This window comes from Antechinus flavipes, chromosome 1 (genome assembly GCF_016432865.1).
Source record: "Antechinus flavipes isolate AdamAnt ecotype Samford, QLD, Australia chromosome 1, AdamAnt_v2, whole genome shotgun sequence".
In the NCBI taxonomy this organism is placed as follows: domain Eukaryota; kingdom Metazoa; phylum Chordata; class Mammalia; order Dasyuromorphia; family Dasyuridae; genus Antechinus; species Antechinus flavipes.
The window spans coordinates 223,095,124-223,114,971 of NC_067398.1; the positions used below are offsets into that span (position 1 = coordinate 223,095,124).

The 19,848-nt window shown below is 34.8% G+C and overlaps 1 protein-coding gene across 1 annotated transcript; it reads left to right on the forward strand.

Annotated features, from left to right (window-relative positions):
- The first annotated feature begins 552 nt into the window (after positions 1-552).
- Positions 553-19,148, forward strand: PRXL2C (peroxiredoxin like 2C). Its single transcript, XM_051996824.1, has 6 exons — positions 553-975; positions 1,686-1,754; positions 7,439-7,492; positions 7,871-7,976; positions 14,754-14,885; positions 18,193-19,148. The coding sequence occupies exons 1-6, from the start codon at positions 784-786 to the stop codon at positions 18,318-18,320; spliced, it is 681 nt and encodes a 226-aa protein (XP_051852784.1). The 5' UTR covers positions 553-783; the 3' UTR covers positions 18,321-19,148.
- The last annotated feature ends 700 nt before the right edge of the window (positions 19,149-19,848 follow it).

The following is a 19,848-nucleotide window of genomic DNA, read 5'->3' on the forward strand; positions in this document are numbered from 1 at the left end:
GGTTTTTTGGGGGGGAGGCCATGGGCTGGACCAATGATTAATTGGGATGGAAAATTCCCCACAGGTGCATGCTGGCAATTGGACTACAATGTATTTAGTCTTAGAGGGCTCCGTAAAGCACTGAGAGGTTAAGAGATTTGTCCCGTGACCACATAGTTAATATGTTTCCAAAACAAGACTTGAACTGAAGTATTGACTCCAAGGCCAAGCTTCTACCCACACTGCTTATCATATTGAAAGGGGAAAATATGATAACTTTTGAGTTAAAAGATATGTGCTTTAAATAGCTCTGGGTTTTGAAGAGCCAATCTTTCTTTTTCTTGTGAGGAAATTTACATCTTACTGTCTTTAGAAATTCCATCCAGCCCTGTAAGAGCACAGCTAAGTGTGGGTTATGTGGGGTCGCGGTGTGCCAGAAGCTAATAATACCCAACGCTTTTTATTTGTTTATTTATTTTTCCCCATTTTTGGAAGGCCAAAGGCGGGTATGAATCTGTGTCTGTGTCTGTGTACGCCTAGACGTGAAACGTTAATCTAGCCCGTCCAGGAAAGGAGGGCAGATGTGGCCAAGGCCAGCCCACCCCTTCTCAGCCCTGAGAGCTCCACCTCCACAGGCTCCGTGGGAAGGAGGCACTGAGCCACCTCCCTGATTTTCCTACGTTGTCCGCCCAAGCTACCGAGGGGGGACGTTGTCCGCCCCGCCGCCCCACCTTTCGTGTCCCTCCGCTAGCTTAGCTTCCCACGGGACGAAGGAGTGGCCAGGGCTTTGAGCGAGGCGCCCCAATGGCCAGTGCTGCGCTCGGAGCGGTCACACAGCAAATTTGCAGCCTGGGCCCGCTGCAGCCGCCGGAGACGGAGCGCGGCGTGCCCTTGGCCGAGGACGTGGCCGAGCTCCCTGTGCTGGATGCCTCTGGCAAAGGGATTCCGTTCGGGGCGCTCTTCCGGGAGCGTCGGGCCATCGTAGTGTTCGTGCGGGTGAGCCCTGGCTGCAGAGTTCCACATCGGAAGGGGGAGGTTTTGTTGCCTCTTGTTCCCTCCCTGGAACAGCTGCCTTTGCCGGCCTAGTCTTAAAATTACTTCTAATCTACTTGAAGGAAGGGTTGTAGGTTCCTGGGGATCCGGGACAGGCGGAGACTTACTGCTTTTTTTTCCCCCCTGAATATTAAAAGGCCTTTCCTGTGGCAAGGGATCTTAACTTTGATTATCTTTTTTGACATTTGGTAAAGTCTACTGACCTCCTCTCAGATTGGTGTTTTTAATATTTAAAATACATTGATTACTGAAGAAACCAAGTATATTGAAGTAGTCACCAAAATATTCTGGAAAACACTAAGTTCCTGGTCCCATCCAACATAGAGAGAAGCCAAAAGAAAGAATACCCAGGTCTGTGCCCCTGCTCCTCTCCACAGTATGAGAGGTTTGTTTCTTTAGCTTTTTGGAAAGGGAAATGCAAAATAGCTATCAGATTCATCAGTCCTTGGCTTGAAAAATGCATTTCTTTCCTTTTCTCCTTGTTCCCAAACAAAACAATCAAAGGAGGTGGTATATTCTTTTCAGTATTAGTATGATTGGTTCCCCCATAATACCTTTTGCTAAATGTTTGAAAAGGCGGCCTCTTCTGGATGTTAGGTTACTTCAATGGTGTGAGTTCCTAATCTGCCTACCTTGTTGCATTGATGTTTCAGCATTTCTTGTGTTACATCTGCAAAGAATATGTGGAAGACCTGGCCAAAATCCCCAAGAATTTTTTACAAGTAAGTTTCCTAAATAGGGATAATCAAGTATTAACTGTGCAAAGAATACATTAGTCTATCAATACACATTTATTAGGGGTGCCAAGCAGCAAACTAAGTATTAGAATTACAAATTATATCATCTGATGTCATATATTTTTATATTGTCAGAAAAAGTATGTTTTATGCATGTAAGTAAATACAAGATGTGTGTTTGTTTGAAAACAAAAAGAAAATAAATATGTGTCACAACAGTTAAGGAATGATAGCATGAAAGCATAGGATGTCAAAGCTGAAAGGGACCTCAGAGATCATAGAGTTCATATTACACCTGAACCAAGATGCCTTCTACAACATGCCCAAAATGTGGTCAGCTAGCCTTTGTTTTAATATTAAACCCATGGTCTCAAAAGGCAGTCTATTCTATTTCTTCTGATTTTTAGAAAATTTTCCCCTACATTAAGCCTTGATCTGTCTTTCTGCAAGATCTGCCTATGACTATTAATTTTTGTGCTCTGGGAGCACACAAGGTTAATCTTCCATAAAAGAGCTTTTCAAATGATGTTTACAAATAAATACAATTTACCTCTTAAGTCTTCACCAGAACAGATATGCACAACTTATTTCAGCATCCTGCCATATAATATTTAACTTTTATACAATACTTAAGATTTGCAAAGCACTATGCATATATTCTTTCATTTGATCCAATGAATTCTGTGAGAGAGGCATTATTCCCAATTTTACAGATGAGGAAACTGAGGCTGAGAAAAGTTAAAGCGACTCCAGTGTTCACATAGCTACTATGTGTCTGAAAGGTAAAATTCAAATTTAGTTTTTCTTGATTCCAGATCCAAAATTCTATCCATTATGTCACTTCGTTCACTGAACTAACATCAGTTATCCAAGCTTCTTTCTTACTACCATCTTACTTATTTTTGTCCTATCTTTGCAGTCTAAAGATAATTTCAGAGCCTTTTTCACAGGCTGAGAAACTTGTCCTAGATTAAAGAAGACTGGGGTCCAAGATTTCCAATATTTTCTAGTCAGGACTTGAGGTACATGGTCTCAGTATAAATGTGACACTGGGTGTAGACAATACTGCAGTTTGTAAACCCAAGGATGGTAATAAATCACAGGCCCAGTAAGTAAACAGCAGCTGAGTAAGTAAATAACATAAGATTGAACCAGATGATATCTTCACAGTCCATGCAAATAGTAAGCAGTCAAAGTAGAAAAATTGGCAAAAACACAGTAATAACTACAGAAAATAAGGATTGAGAGATACTAGACTATAAAATCTATCATTTTTATTGCTTTATTGCAATAGATAACAATTCTCCTGGGTTACAGATATGTTTATTGTCAGCTTCCCTGTGTTTCTCATCTAAAAATGGCCACTTGTGGTGCTTCAGAGATATAAGTTGTAATTTTAATGTAAATTTTATTTTCTGAATTTATGTTCACACTTTATGTTCAGGAAAAGTATATCTGATTATTCTTCACTGATTGGGATTTGTAAAAATAAAATAAATAGAGAGTATCTGATTAAATAACTTTATCAATTGCTTCTATTCTTCCCTCATATTTTTTATGTTAAGAAAGCTCATCAAATATATAATGTAGGGAGATCTTATTTATTGAAAGACTTGTTTAACTAAAATTTCTATCTCTAAATACTTTAAAATTTTATCAATAGTTTTCTTTCTCTCTCTCTCTCTCTCTTTTTTTTTTTTTTTTTTTTTTGCTGAGGCAGTTGGGGTTAAGTGACTTGCCCAGCTGGTAAATATTAAATGTCTGAGGCCAAATTTGAACTCAGAACCTTCTGACTTCAGGTTGATTACTCTAGCCACCTCACTAACTAGCTGCCCAATAGGTTTCTTTTAACACAGCAGATTTTTCCCAACACCCTCCTTTCCATATACCCACATAAGTTATATGCACCTAAATAATGAAACTTTCTAATAGTTGAACATTTTTAAAAACAACTACTATAACTTGCACTTTTCTAATTAATTGACTTTTAACAGAAAGGAAGGGTATGTGCTTTAACTGTGTGAATTTGCTAACTATTTAAAATCTGAATTCTTTTGCCTCTTGGTGACAATTTATTTATTTGAATGACCTTCACCTATGGCCCTCTGATTTCATGAAATACTATGGCATTCTGGTCCAGACCCTCTATTATCACCTACAAAATCTTAGGGACAAACTACAATGCTCATTTTTTAGTCCTTTTGAGATAGCTGGTGGTGGTATAGTGAAAACAGTGCTGGGTCTGGAGTTAGGAAGACTTGGAAGTTGCTTCCCATTTCAGGTACTTCCTAGCTGTGTGACTCAGAAAAAGTCACTTAACCTGCAGTTTCCCCAACTTTTATAATGAAGATAATAATAATACCTGACCCACAAATTTGTTGTGAGCATCAAATGATAGTTGTAAAGTCCTTAGCACTGTGCCTGGCACATAGTAGATACTACCTATTTATTTCCTTCCCTTCCCACTCCTTGCATGATATCTTAATAGAATAGGACTCCCACAACCTATAAGAGTAGGTTTGATTCTACTTTGCAACTTGTATTTGAATCTGGGAGAACAGATCATCATTTAGTTCTAGAAGTGACCCTAGTGGCGCATTCATTTTACAGATAAGGGCATGGGCAGGTTAAGTGACTTTCCTAGTGTCACACAACTAATAAGTGTCCAAAGTGAGAGTCAAATCTAGGTTTTCCTGACTTAAATCCAGGATGCTACATTTTTGTTACATTTACATTTTTAAAGTTTTGATCTTTTAAATTTAAATTTTGGTCTTTGATCTTAAAATATATTTTGAAAATATCAGGTTAAAAATAACATTTTCATGTTTAGAAGAATTGTACATGTTTAACTTATATTTGATTGCTTGCTGTTTTGGGGAGGAGGGAGGAGAGAAGAAATGGAGAAAAATTTGGAACACAAGGTTTTTCAATGGTGAATGTTGAAAATTATCTTTATGTGTATTTTGAAAAATAAAATAGTATTTAAAAATGATAATATTTCCCCATAGAGAATTATTTTATCTTTTTTTGAAAGATAAATTATCTTTGGATATCTTATATTATATTATAATTATATAATATATATATATATTATTTTTGGTATCTTACATTCCAGCCTAGTCTTTAATTTTTCAGTTTGTACCTAATGCAATATGATGCTGTAAAAGGAATGTTGTATTTGGAGTCAGAGATGCTGAGTTTAAGTCCTCTGAGAATTACCTATCTGTGTGACTATGCGTAAGTCACTCAACCTTTTTACTTTTCAGTTTCTTCATCTGTAAAATGAGATCCAAGTAAATGACCTTGAAGGTCTCTTACGGTTCCAAATATATTATGTGATCTGTGCTTTTTAGCTGCTTCTGAGATGTTTACTGAAGCTCTGAAGTTTGTCAAAATACTTTTAAGGGCAAGTTAAATTTAGAGTTCCTCTCTCTTAGTAATTTGTAAACCAACACTTTGCCCTCTAGCTTCAATACCAACAGGAATTTTCTTACAAGATTTCTTACAATGTCCTATACATGCACTCTGTTTAATCATGAGTTTCTTCTTTTTTTGGAAGCCAATTATTAGATTATTAAATTAGGGCCATTCACTGAAGCAATTGAAATGAGGTCTCTTTGAATTTGAGAAATTTTATAATGAGGAGACTTGATTAGTTTCTTCTGCTAATTTTGGTTCTTTTATTTGGTGACAAATACCTCTCCAAAATGGTGATTATAAAGTGGCCCAAATGCCCTAATTAAAAAGAGAAAAAAAGAAGGCCACATACCAAATTTAAATGTCAAAGATTTATTAACATATAATAGTCACATCTGACTAAATGCATTAGTAGGATACATAAGGCCTCCACACCTTCATTTACCTTGAGGTAATATTATGGCTGTTCAGCAAGTTGTAATGGTGTGGCCTCTCAGCTTTATTTTTTTTTTTTATGTAGTAAAGTCTTATCTCTCATAAATTTAAGAGATACTTCTTTCTTTTCTAGAATTCCAGGATAGTGATTGATGGAACAAGATACAGAGTTTCAAAATCTAAATTTTTCTATCTCTGAGCACAGTAATTAGTTGTAAGGAATGAGAGTGGATGTATTCAAAGTTAACCTAGAAGGAGACTCCTAGAGAGTATTTGCAATGCTTGCTGTTATAGTACCATCTGGGCCAAGATGGGCACTTAACCTGTGAAGTAATTATTCATGGATAATAAACACTCATGGGATAGATTCCAATTACCAGGCAGGTGTCAGAAAAAAATGACCTTAAGTTGTTCTCTGAAGTGAGGAATCAAAAATCTCCTGTAGTGTGTTGTTTTTTTCTAGGATTCAACATGTAAAATTCTAACTCAGATTCCATAGAAGAAGATAAATAAATGTCTCTTATACAAGGATCCTAATAAGCTGTTAAAGCCCTTACTTGTTAACATTGCTATTTATAAATATGTATATGCAAGTTTATTCTACAGCAATTGGTTTCAGTTCATTTTAGTCTTCCGAGGAAAGATAGCATCTGGCAGTTACAAAATTCTAGAAAGCAACAGTTTATCTTCATACACATAATAAGAATGGACTACAGAACTAGAGAGACCAAAAATTATGGAAAACATTACAAAACTTAAAGAGTTTTGTAGGGCTTACCACAATTGTCTCACCAATCTATGTCCTTAGAGTAACTTTAATTTGTAGGGAGTTTTTACAGGTTCTTGTAACTCTGACCTTTTTGCTTTTGCTTCAGTTTTTTTAATGTTCCTTTGAATTTTGACTTTTCATCTCTTTATTCTCTTTTTAATGGTGTCCACTGTTTTATTCATTTTTTAGAAATCTTTACTCCTAAACCATTTCTACTCTTTGAATTTTTCTTTAAACTTTGATTTTTATGGGGCAGATAGGTGGCACAGTGGATAGAGCATCAGCTGTGAAGTTAGGAGGACCTGAGTTCAAATATGACCTCAGTTACTTCACACTTCCTTGCTTGCAAGTCACTTAACCCCAGTTGCCCTCAGCAAACAAACAAAAAATTCTGATTTTACCCTTTATTGCTTCTTTTAATGTTTTTATCAAGTTTTTTTAAAAAGAAATGAGGATTGCCCTTTCTGTTTTCTGGAGTTTTGTTCTACCTCAATGGGGATTTCTTCTCTTCTTTTATGTCAGAGTATTTATTCATTCAGGAATTTTTTTTTTTCTGAGACAATGGGGTCATATAGCTGGAAAGTGTTAAGTGTTAAGTCTTCCTGACTTCTGGACTGATGCTCTTATTCACTGCTGCCCCCTGGAAAAAATTTTTTTACTTGTTTGTTCATCTTTCTTCTTTAGGATTTTCCTTGTAAGGGAAATACTTCATAGTCCTTCTTTTTGTTTTGTTTACACTATTTCATTTTACTAACTATTTTGAGGTAATCAGAGAAAACTAGGCTTAGTCATGATGTCTCATTTAGCCATATTGTCAGAACTCACAATTTAGAATTAGCATAACTTTTTTTGTTATTGCTTATGCATTTTTAACTCTTTTATCCTGATGATGCAGGATTCTATAAATAAAATAGAATAAAATTTGAAGAGTGAGGAGACATTAAAACAAATAGTTCCTAATAAATAAGATTTTTTTTAAAATATGCTTTATAAGAGAGCATTAACAAGCTAAAATCTTAGTCACATGTTTTTTTTTTCTCTTTCAAAGGATGCTAATGTCACACTAATAGTTATTGGACAATCATCTTTCCAACACATTGAGGTATGTAGTCAGTAAATAAGAAAAAAAGTATTTCTTGATCCAAACCTATGATTCTGTTGATGTCGGGAGCTCCCAGTTTGGAAATTTCCCCCATTGGTGCTGAACTGCAACTATTCCTTGTCATGTTTCAAATGCTCCCCTAGAGAATACAAGGGTAAGGACAGAGATAGGACTTGAATCCAGGTCTTCCTAACTGTATTCATTGTGCCATATTTCCTCTCCACTTAGAAAAAAATGAGATTAAACCAGCATATTTCAGATGTGTGCAATATGTAAATATTTTTCTTGCAAGTTGAATTTTTACAAATAAAATTAAATCAGTGTTTTGTAATTTTTTCTTTTGGAAGACTTAGTTTTTTCTCGTTTTTTTTTTCCTAGCCTTTCTGCAAGCTGACAGGGTATTCTCATGAAATCTATGTTGACACTGAGAGAAAAATTTATAGAAAACTTGGAATGAAGAAAGGTGAAGGAATTACTACATCAGGTAAATATTCTTTCAAGTTTTCATTTTACTAGTAAAAAAATAAATATTTGTTTATGGGTCTATAAAGATATATGATAGTGGAAAAAAGAAGGATTAACTGAATCAAGGGTCTTAAAAAATTTTATTGATATTCTCCTTTTACATCATCTTAATTTCCAAATTTCTCCTTCCCAACTCCCCTACAAAGAGAGCCATGTTTGTAAAGAAATAGAAAAGAAAAACTGACCCAATGTATCAGCTGAGCTTGAAATGTATACAGTATGACATATCCATAGCCCATCACCTTTAAGAAGCAGCTAAGAATCAACTTTTTCTCACCTCTTCTCCAAAGTCAAGTTTAGTCATTATAATTACTCAGTATTCTATCTTCTATATCAGTTCATACAAATCTCTTCACACTTCTCTGTATTCTATATATATATATATATATATATATATATATATATATATATATATATATATTTTTTGCTGAGGCCACTGGGGTTAAGTGACTTGCTCAGGGTCACACAACTAGGAAGTGTTAAATGTCTGAGACCAGATTTGAACTCAGGTCCTCACTTCAGGGCTGGTACTCTTATCTATTTTGCCACCTAGCTGCCCCTATTCTTTATATATTCATTGTTGCTTACAATGTAATGGTATTACATTATATTCATGTGACATGATTTATTTAGCTATATCCCAGTCACTGGGCATCTATTTTATTTCTACTTCTTTTCTATAATAAAAAGTGTTGCTGTTATATTTTGGTATTCAATATGACCATATTTTCTCTCTTTGATGTCTTTGGGATAAATATTTAAAGATGAAATTTTCCTGAGTTCAGATCTAGCTTCAGACACTTTCTAGTTCTATAACCATAGGCAAATCATTTAATCCTGTTTGCCTTAGGTTTCTCAACTGTAAAATGAACTAGAGAAGGAAATGGCAAATAATTCCAGTATCTTTGCCAAGAAAACCCTAATCAACAACCACATATGAGCCAAGCATACTGTACTCTGCACTTTATTTATTATCTCATTAGAATCTAACAATCCTGAGAGGTATGTGTTATTATTATCCTCATTTTACACATGAGGAAACAGAAGTTAAATGATTTGCCTAGATCATATAGCTAAAGTCAGATCTGAATTACAGGGCTTCCTGATCCTAGGCACTACTCTAACCACTTTAGCTGTCCCAAATCTTCAATATAAACTATCCTGTCTTTTGCCATTGCTAATTTGCATGTACAAGGTGAAACCTCAAAGCTGTTTTGATTTTCATTCCTCTTTCTATTAGTGAATTAGAGAAATCTTTCGTGTTTCTAATAGGTTGCAATTTTTTTATTCCTTCAGTTTAATTCAACTTCTTTTCAACTAATAAAAATCTATTTTTCTCTTCCTTTCACCATCTCTCCATTAAAAAACAAGAACAAAAACAAAATCCTTGTGACAAATATACAAAGTCAAGCAAAACAATTGCCTAGATTGGTCATGCCCCCCAAAACTTTAAGAAGCAGTTTTCCATATCATTTAACCACTTTTTCATAGGAAAATGGCTCTTGGTCTTCCATTTTTGGTTACGTTCCTTGCATATATATCATGGATGTACCAGAAGCACACTGTAGAGAAACCTTAGAATCTGGAAGGCTTGAATTAACATCCTGCTTCAGTGTCTCTTTGTGATGCTGGGTAAATCATTTCATGTCCTTAAGTCTCAGTTTCCTCATTTGTAAAATGGAGGAAGGAAGCATTTGGCTTCAAAGGTCCCTTCTATCTTAAATCAAGTATCTTATAATTCATATTAGAGGTACATGATTCAAGGATTTTTTTCCCATTTGACTACATCCCATCTAATCTTAGTTGAATTGTGTTCATTCAAAACTTTCCTAATCTAAATTGCCAAATTTAGATTTTTTTCCTTTGGTCAAATTCATATTTTTTTTGTGTGTGATTGCCTTTATTTAGGTCAGAACTCGCCTTTTAGCTATACTTGGGGTTTTATTATCTTCTAATTTGTTTAATGGTATTATCTTTTATATTCAGGTAATATCTCTAGTTTTTAGCATAAACTGGTATAAAGTAAAAGGTTTTTTTAAGTCTAAAGATCATTTCTGCCAAACTTCATTTCAATTTCCCCCATCAGTTAGTTCTTGCCAATAAAAAGTTATTACCCCAGTATTTCTTGTTCTCAAAATTATTGAACACTGGCTAGTTTGGTTCACTCACTGATTTCTGGTTTTTCCTCATCTAGTTTGTTTCACTGATTTGCTTTTCTATTAACTAATAACAAACTAGCTTTAATTATTGTTTCTGTATCATATAAAATTACATTTTCTCCATTATTTGCCTAGAGGAATTAGAACTTTTGTTGATCTAGATTAAATTTGTTATTTCATCTAACATCATAAAATATCCCTTTGTTAGTTTGATTAATCTGACACTAAAATCAGTAAACTAATTTAAATGATATAGTTACTTTTATTATATTGGTGTGATCCTATAATGAGCAATTCTAAATAATTGGAAGCAATTCTTCCAATTATTTAAGTCATTTCTTAATTCTTTACAATGTTTTATAATTGTATTTACATAAGTCTCGAGTGTGTCTTCGCACTCTTTTAGATATTTTATGTATTATATATTTTGCATAAAATCATTGTGGAACTTCTCTATTATTTCCTCTATTCAAAGGCTTTTGAAATTATTATTTTATGAAGGATAATAATTTCTTATTTTAAGATAGACATTCAATCTTTATTTAGGATCTTAGAACCCTAAAATAGTAGTTATCCTGTTTGGGGGGACAGAAAAGTATCATTTGAATCATGACTGTGACATTTTTAGAGCATCATTCCCGTGTTCTTTGAAAATCTTATCACTCATCTACATTCATAGAGCTCTGTGTAATTCGGATAATAGGATCATATACAGAAGTGAAAGGGACCTCAAAGGCCCTCTAATCCAATTCTTTCATTTTACAGATGAATAAGGTGGGAATAAGGTGGGAACTGTTTAGTTTGGCTTAATTTATGCCTAAACTAAAAGTGATTCCTACAGTAAATATGTAAAGGTTGGAAAATAATTATATACTCCATGGTTCAAGATGCCCCTTTTCATAAGGAGTTCTAGATTTGTGCTCAACACCGGCCAATTCATCTGGGAGGAGAGTCAGATTTTTCTCTATGTCTGACAATGCCTTAACCCTAGGGTACAACTGAAAGGAAATTTCTAAAATAGTGCTTAAATTTAGCCCATTTCCAGTATCTATCCAAAATTGGGGTAATAGAGTATCTTCTAGAAAAGTCAGTTAATGTACAACACAGAGATGGAGTCTAAGGCAAGCAGTTTATATTCTTTGTCACAGAAAATATTTAAGATACAAAGGATTCAACAACACACAAGCAGAAATACCAACAACATAACACATTTCAAATGCTGTTCATTCTATTTACCCTTGAAAGTTAATGACAATTTTATAGTATTGCTGAAAAGACATTTCACTTTCACCCCAGATTTCACTCTTTGTAACTCACAAAGTCCAAATCTCTTGGCTGGCCAGGATATGGGTTTTTCTGTTTATTTATTTTTTACCTTTTTTTTAAATTTTATGAAGCAGTGGGGGTTAATGACTTGCCCAGGGTCACACAGATAGGAAGTATTTAGTGTCTGAAATCAGATTTGAACTCAGTCCTGACTCCAGGACTATCCACTATACCACATATAATGTTTTAAGCTTCCACTAATATGCTTCACCACCAGATTATCAGTTGAGAATCAGTTTAGACAACAAGCTTTGAGAAAAGAGTATTTCTACAGTAAAAATAATTGGTAGTTAACATCCCTACAAAGACATACTGTCATAGAAGTATATGTAGAATCTCTGGGAAAGTACCCAAGAGGTACCACATCTCTAAAGCAATAAAATTTATTCTAGGGTGGATGCATGGAGGTGGAGTGCATGAGAACTACATGTCAATTTTGTTCTATGAGAAAAGTTTTGTCTGTAAAAAAATTATGTAAAAAAAAGTGGAGAAAATGTTTATTATTTATTTGTCATTTATTAATATTATTCAATCCAAGCTTTATATGACTAGAAAATTGTCTAATTAAAAGATTAGTGTGTCAAGGTCAGGCTGATCCTAACATTCTAGGGAAGCTGGACAGCTGTGAAGGAAAGCTTAGATCCCACCCAGTGCTTGTTCAGAGTTTACTCAGGTCTTGTTTTGAGTCCATCCAAAGCTTGTGTTTTAGATCCCAAAATTAGATAACCTTACCAGCTGGTATATATCTCAGATTGTTCTTCTAAGGACCCCCTTCTACCTATGCGAGATTAATAAGGCAAATGTCTTTTATATCCTTGTGTGGAATCATTCTATATGATACTCTAAGATTCAAGGAGGAAGCCTCTTTCTGGTTCTCTCAGAACCAAATAACTTTTAATGACCTTCTTTTTAAAACAATTTCAGATTTTTTGATTCATTCCCATAACTGACAAATATCAAAGTAAAATTGAGTCTTTTACACGTGATAACCTTTGCAGGACTGTTTTCACAAAATCCTAGTCAGTATATTGTGCCGCAGTTCCCTTTTATTGTCCTAACTCAGTTTCCCTAAATTGTCCTGTCTCAGTTTCCCTGAATTGTTCTCCCTCAATCCCCTTAGTTGCAAACCCCCTCTCCGGTTCACTAAGATTGGTATAACCCAGGGCTGTTTACTTTAAAATTATAAATTGTCAATGTATAAACTCAAGATAAGGAGGAGTTCAGACTTCCTGGCTCCTAACTCCTCCTAAGTCATCAAGAATTTATGGTCCTACCCGCCATCCTGTCATTGTTCTTCTTTATCCCAAATTATCAGAATGTCCAGTGCTTCCCCTCACTCTGTTAGAATCGGATTGATAGTCCGTTCCCTCTCTCAGTGCTCTGACTCTGTCCCTGCTTCAGTTTACCCTTGTAGCTGAGCCACATATATAAATATACTTCATGGGAAGCATGCATTAGCTGCTGGATGCTTTGGACATCAGCCCTGGGGTGCAGCATGTCCCCAGCACAATCTCTCCCTTTCAAATAAATTATTAAAAACTCTCTAATCTCTATCTTGCCTCAGTTTTTCCAATATTGCAAGTTAAAGACAAAAAAGGGAAAAAAGGAAAAGCAATCAAGGGAAAGACTTGTTAGAAACAGACTTATTTCTTTAAAAAAAAAAAAAGCTTAGTGATCAGATATATGGAATAGTGGGATAGTGTAAATTTCACCTCTGTCATGGTGGTTGTATGATATTGGACAATTTACTTCACTATTGGGCCTCAATTGTCTTCATCCGCATAAAAAAAGGAGTTGAACTAAATGATTTTGAATGTCTCTTCCAGTTCTGGTATTATATGATCCCATTATGAACTTAATTAAAAGCTAATAACATACATGGAAAAGTTAAGAAAGAGAATACCAGAAGAATGAAGAGAGAAAATTTAGAAAATGAGAGTTTTATCCCATCATTCCATTACATAAAGTAATACTTAGGAAATATATATAGAAGGCATTTAGTGGTAGAGTGAGGTTAGAAATGGAGCAAATTAAGGAGCAGGAAAAAAAATAATGACCATTATAGCCAACAGAAGTAGGAGAAAATAAATTAAATCTATAATTACCTCCTTTATAGCTAAAAATCATAAGAGGAAAATGGAATGCAAGACTAGTAAGGTTAAGTTAGCATATTTGTAAGGAAGGTATCACAAAGGGCTAAAATTTGTTTAAAATTCTTTTTATATTTAATTTAAATTTCTTTATCCTGTAATTCTGGAGAAACTGAGGTAAGATAGAGATTAGAGAATTTTTAACATTTTATTTGAAAAGGAGAGATTGTGCTGGGACCAAATAGTTCCATGATTTAGTCCCAGGACTGAATGAGACTATCGTCTCCAAAAATCCAGCATCCAGCAGCTAATGTGTGCTTCCATGAAGTATATATGCATGTGGCTCCAAGATACCAGGGGATAGACTGAGGCAGGGGCGGAGTCAGAGCACTGAGAGCAGAATGGGACGATCAATCCGATTCTGACAGGGTAGGGGAGGCACTGGACATTCTGATAAGTTGGGAAGATCTAGGATCATGATGTCTAAGATAGGTCTTTCTCCTTATCTGGATCATGATGATTAAGAGGGGGAATGTTGCAACCAGGCAGAACAATTCAGGGAAATTGAGGTAGAACAATTAGGGACACTGAGGTAGAATAATCAAGGGAAACTGTGGCACGACAATCCATTCCCCAATTGACGCTAGTATCTACTTTGTATTTTATTCAGATATATGTTCAATATTAACAATGCTAGATCAAAAAGTAGGAACAGAGTAATTACATTTCTTTGTGGTTGTTCAGGTGTTTCAGTGATATTCGACTCTTCATGACCTAATTTGGGATTTCCATGGTGAAGATACTGAAATAGTTTGCCATTTTCTTCTCCAACTTATTTTTGGCAAATGGAGAAACTGAGGGCAAACAGGGTTGAGTGACCTGGCCAAGGTCAGACAGCTAGTTAAGTATCTATCTGAGGTCAGATCCTTGAACTGAGGACGATGAATATTCCTGACTCCAGATCTATCATTCTATCCACTGCTTCACCTAACTACCCCAATTACATTTCTTGCATAATTCTAAATTAATTCCAGAATGATTAAACTAGCTCACTGTTCCAATAGCAGTGTATTTCCCACTGAGAGACTAATGATTTTTTTGACCCTAAACCTTATAAAATATGAATTATTAATACTGAGAGATAAATGCTAACCATTTTAGTGCGGAGTCCACATGTGAAATCCAACCTACTCTCAGGAAGCATTCAAAGCCTGTGGAGAGCTGTGACTGGCCCCGTTTTTGATTTTCAAGGAGATCCAGCTCAGCAAGGTGGAACACTCATTTTAGGTCCTGGTAAGTCTCAGTCTTAAAACCAAGTAGCTTCACTAATTAGTTGCCTACTCTCTGTGAGTTCTTTATCATTATTAAAATCCATAGGCATTCTCAAATTAAGTATCATTTCTTCTCTTCAATATAGTAAATGCTTGGATATTTCTTGCTTTGCCTGATACATAATAATTGATTGACTGGCTAATCTAGGGACTTCGATCTTTTCATCCAATATTTTACTTTTTCAAATATGTTCATGACTTTTCTTTCAAATGACTAATTTAATATAAAACCCTCAATATTCACAAAGCAAATAATGTCATGTCACATCACTGAGGTTGAAAGTATGAGCAAAAGATATAATCTAAAGTAATTATGCTTTAGTGATTTGCAGATATTTTACAAGATGTTCAGTTCCAGAGTTCATAGGATCATAACTAAATTCAATAAACATTATTCAACTACTGTATTAGAGATACAAATAAGAAAAAAGACAGTTCTTGTTATTAAATTTATAATCTAAGTAGGTAAGAGGGGAAGTCATAAATAAAAGGAAGTTTAAAAGGGGGAGTGGGCACTAGGGAATACCTGGGTTGGGCATATGATATTCTATGGAGTCAAAACCAAGCAGAGTTGCTGACCTGGAAAGTGTTGAAACTTCTCAGCCTGTTTAAAGGAAGATTTTGGGAAGAGATTATTGATGTACTCTTCAGTCTTTAAATCAGAAGGGAGAGGCAACCTAGAGAGTTGTGAAGGTATTGGGTAACAAAAACTGAGTGAATTAGCATGGTGGTGAGATTTCAGCTTATCACTTTACCCAGAGTGACGCATAATGTTCCATGGACTCAAAAGCAAACAGATGGAAAATGGAGAGGCACCATTGATTTACAGGTAGAAGTTTACAGATGTAATGCCGGAGAAACTGAGGCAGGATAGACATTAGAGAACAATTTAATATTTTATTTGAAAGGGAGGGATTTACTGGGACCAATTGGATCCATGGTTTGGTCCCAGGGCTGAATGAGACTATGGTCTCCAAGAATCCAGCAGCATACAAGGATACAAGGATACAAGATACAAGATACAAGATACTTTTATAGAGTAACAAGAACGATGATATGATGGGGGAGGTACCTGGATGGGGATGACCTAATGGGGAGAGGCACCTAGAATGACTTAGTGGAGGGAAGTACAGGAGAAGCTCCTGATATTCTAAGATGTCTAAGATATAAGACCTTTATCTTATCAAATATTAAGAGGAAATGGTTATAACCTGAGGCAGGGTAACTGACTAGGACAACTAGGGAAACAGGGTCAGGACATTAAAAGGGAACTGTGGCACAACACAGATCATCTAATTTACCTTCTTTTACAGAAGTGGAAACTGAGGCTCAGAGCACTTAGTTAAATAATTTATTCAACTAGTATCATGCAAAGCTGGGATTTGAACCCAACTCCTCTGACTTAAAATCTAGCAGTCTTCTCACTGCGGTATGAAAAGTTATTTTGTGTGTGTGAGCTCTATCCACTATGGCACGTACTTAGCTTTCATACTAATTCAGAGAAATATTAATAAATAACCTAATAGTCAATAAAAGCCTTTTGGAGAGAGAGCTAACTTCATGTGATTATTCACACACTTCTACAACATTGTATGGGACAATATTGACCACAAAAGGAATTAGAGACTCTCAGAATAAGAAAAAGCAAAAAGGGGCTTATTAGGTTATAGAGAGAAAGGGCATCTCCCATCTGACTAGATGTTTGTCAGTAAAAGGAGCACAAAGCATAAACTGCAAAACATTAGATTAAATAGAACAGAACTCCCACCACCACCATCTTGACTTTTTCTCTCTTAGTTTGGGGTAATCCAAAATTACACCCTAAAGCCAGAAATCTATCCCTGAAACAAAAAAATACAAGTCAATTAATAATAAACTCTTAATTTAAATCTCCCTAGATAACTGCTATACAAGCAGGTATCCTCAGATAAGAGAATTCAAAGCCATCATCACCTTTAAAAGAAATATTTAAATGCTTATTAAGAGGTGGTAGGAAACTGGAGGGGACCTACTCCTGCAATTATTTTAAGCTATAGTCTATTTGTTATTATGAAGTCTCGTCACAATTAAGGTATAGTTCAAGGCTATATTCCCGAGAGTCTCTTCACTCGTTAATTCCATACAATATGATCAATATAGCATTTCACTTATCTTTTAAAAGTAGTTACAAGGGAGTGATTATAATAGGATAAAGTTATGTAAGAATCTGATATAAATTCAAATTTTGCCTTTTATGATTCCTATATAATGGTGATTGCCAGTTTAGTTTAATAAGAATGGAACATAGAATATAAATTTTAATTCTGTCAGAAGGCATTTATTAAAACTCTATGAGGTACCGTGCTTAGGTGCTTAGAATACAAATAATTGAGATAATACTTGCCCTTAAGAGCTTACGTTCTTCACAGGTAAGTAATATTGAATGCAGTGATATACAGAATAGGGGAGAAAATTAATTGTTCCCAAGGAATCAGAAGACGGTAACTATTAATGTAGACCTAAAAGGGAGCAAAGGAGTTCAGAGGAAGAGATTCTAGAGGAGAGTAAATGGAGAATAATCCATGCAAAGCCATTGAGGTAGGAATTAATATGTAGGGGAACTATAGCAAGTATTATGGTTGACTAACCTTAGGCTACCATGAGTGTATAATCAACATAAAAAAGTAGGGTGGAAGCTGACTTTGAAGGGGTTTAAATGCTAAATAAAAGCTGTGCATTTAGGTTTGTGCAGAATAGTTCTACGAAAACCTAGGGGTGTTTTCATCTCTTAACCTTAAAAAATCTTTAATGTTATGATTGCAATGTAAATATTCCATTAAATCAGTGTTTGGGAGTGGAATTCTAAAAATTAATTGTTTAGTCAACTATTTTAGAAACAAGGATGATTTATACACCCTCAACATTTGTATTTCATCCCTATATTCTACCGTTTAGTCTGACTAGGCATTTGACTTGATTTGGATAATAAAGAATAAAACCCCTAACAGAAGGTTATAACTCAAGAATCTTTCTCCCCTGAGACCTTTTAAAGGGTCATATTTCACTCTCACTTCATGATATTTCTTTGCATGCTTTGTTGCTGTAATTAAAATTTATTAGAGCAAGATATAGGGACTATTCTATAATCCAGGTGATTCATTTGTCTCTGTAGAGCAGTTAATTAAAAATTTAAAATCTCCCTTCGTTCTACTATTAATAATAAATATTAAAAAGAAAAACTAGCAAATATACTCTATGTTACTAACTCAGTTTTTATTCTTTTGTTCCAGGTAACAACATCCATTTTATACACCTTGATAAGAATAGACTAGATCACAAACCTATAAACTCCATTTTGCAACTTGTAGGAGTTCAAGAAGTGAATTTTACAGATAAATCTCTCATTATTGATGTATGAGTTAGAGAAACATATTTCTCTTTTCAAAACTTTATCCTGAGTGGTGGAAAGTCTTCAAAAGAAAATTATGAGATTATTAAGAAATGACCTATTAGTTGAATAAAACAGATAATATTTCTTTGTTATTAATTTATTCTAAATGTCACTATGAAATATCAAAAATCTTTATAAGGCATTCTTTTTGTAGTACCTCATTAGCTCACACACTTCTGTTCAGTTCACTTAATACACAGAAAACTGTCCAGTGGTCACAGATGGCAGACCACCTGTTTGGTCATCTGGTGAAACCTTCTGCTTGACTGTTAGGAGGACTGGATAATAAAATGTTGATTGTTCAACTCAGCCTATTAATGTATAAATAGTCACAACAAAAACATACTCAACTGACAGTTTTGTTATGAATTATTTCATTTTATTTTCATTTTTGCACGTTTCTTATGACAACAAAAATGTAAATGTTTGAAAATTAAGTAATGTGTTTGAAATATAGGCAAGTATATATTTTTGTACTTAGTATTTTTTCTAATTACATGTAAAGATTATTTTCAATATTCACTTTTATAAGATTTTGAGTACCAAATTTTTCCCCCCTCTCTCCTTTTGTTTACCCCTCTTAAAACAGCAACCAACCTGATAGAGATTTTGGATGTACAATCCTTTTAAACTTAGTTCTATTATTCTGATTCTTCTTTTACAACATGATTAATGTGGATATATAATTAATATTGATTTTGCAGGTGGATTTTTTAAAAAAGCAATGTTTCAAATTTTTTTAATAATAAAAATGGAAATTTTTCTTAGAATAAATAACATGTAATAATTACTGAAGGTGTTGTGCCAGTTTCCTTTTATTGTCCTGCCTCAGTTTCCCTAAATTGTTTGGCCTCAATCTTCCTGATTGCAACCCCTCTTCCAAACCATTAGGATAAGATAATTAGGGCTGGGAGACCTGATCATTAGCATTTCATAGGCAGATAAATTAGTTAGAAATATGCTTACATATCTCTAAGTTCCAGACTTTCTGTCTCTGGTGAATATCTACCCCTTTCACTCCCAAGTTATCAGAATTTATGATCCTACCCCCAACCTGGCAGAGCCCAATTGATGGTTCCTGCCTGCAAATTCCTGCACTCAGCAGTGTTAGGACTCCACACCTTACCTTTGTCTACCCTGATCTCTAGAGCCATATAAAAATCACTGAAATCTCACATTTAAGGCTGATGCTGAATGCTTTAAGACATCGGCCCTGGAACCAAAATGGAACCTTTGATCCCAGACAATCTCTCCCTCTCAGAAATTCAAAATATTAAAAACTCTGATCTCTATCTTGCCTCTGTTTCTCCGGCATTACAAAGGTTGCAAAAATTTAGTATCTACTGGATAGTACATAAGCACTGGAATAGATATGTACCAGAAACTCGGACTATAAATCCTCAATAAATGCTGATCCCCCAAAATGTACTTGAGAGTTCAGTAGACAAACTATATTGGTATTATAATTTTAGATAGAAATGTTTCCTACAAAAAC

Excerpts from the sequence above, each read along its gene's own strand:
- PRXL2C (XM_051996824.1), top strand. The coding sequence starts at position 784 with ATGGCCAGTGCTGCGCTCGGAGCGGTCACACAGCAAATTTGCAGCCTG. Across the intron at positions 976-1,685 it reads CCATCGTAGTGTTCGTGCGG|CATTTCTTGTGTTACATCTG; the intron begins GTGAGCCCTGGC and ends TTGATGTTTCAG. Across the intron at positions 7,977-14,753 it reads TGAAGGAATTACTACATCAG|TGCGGAGTCCACATGTGAAA; the intron begins GTAAATATTCTT and ends TAACCATTTTAG.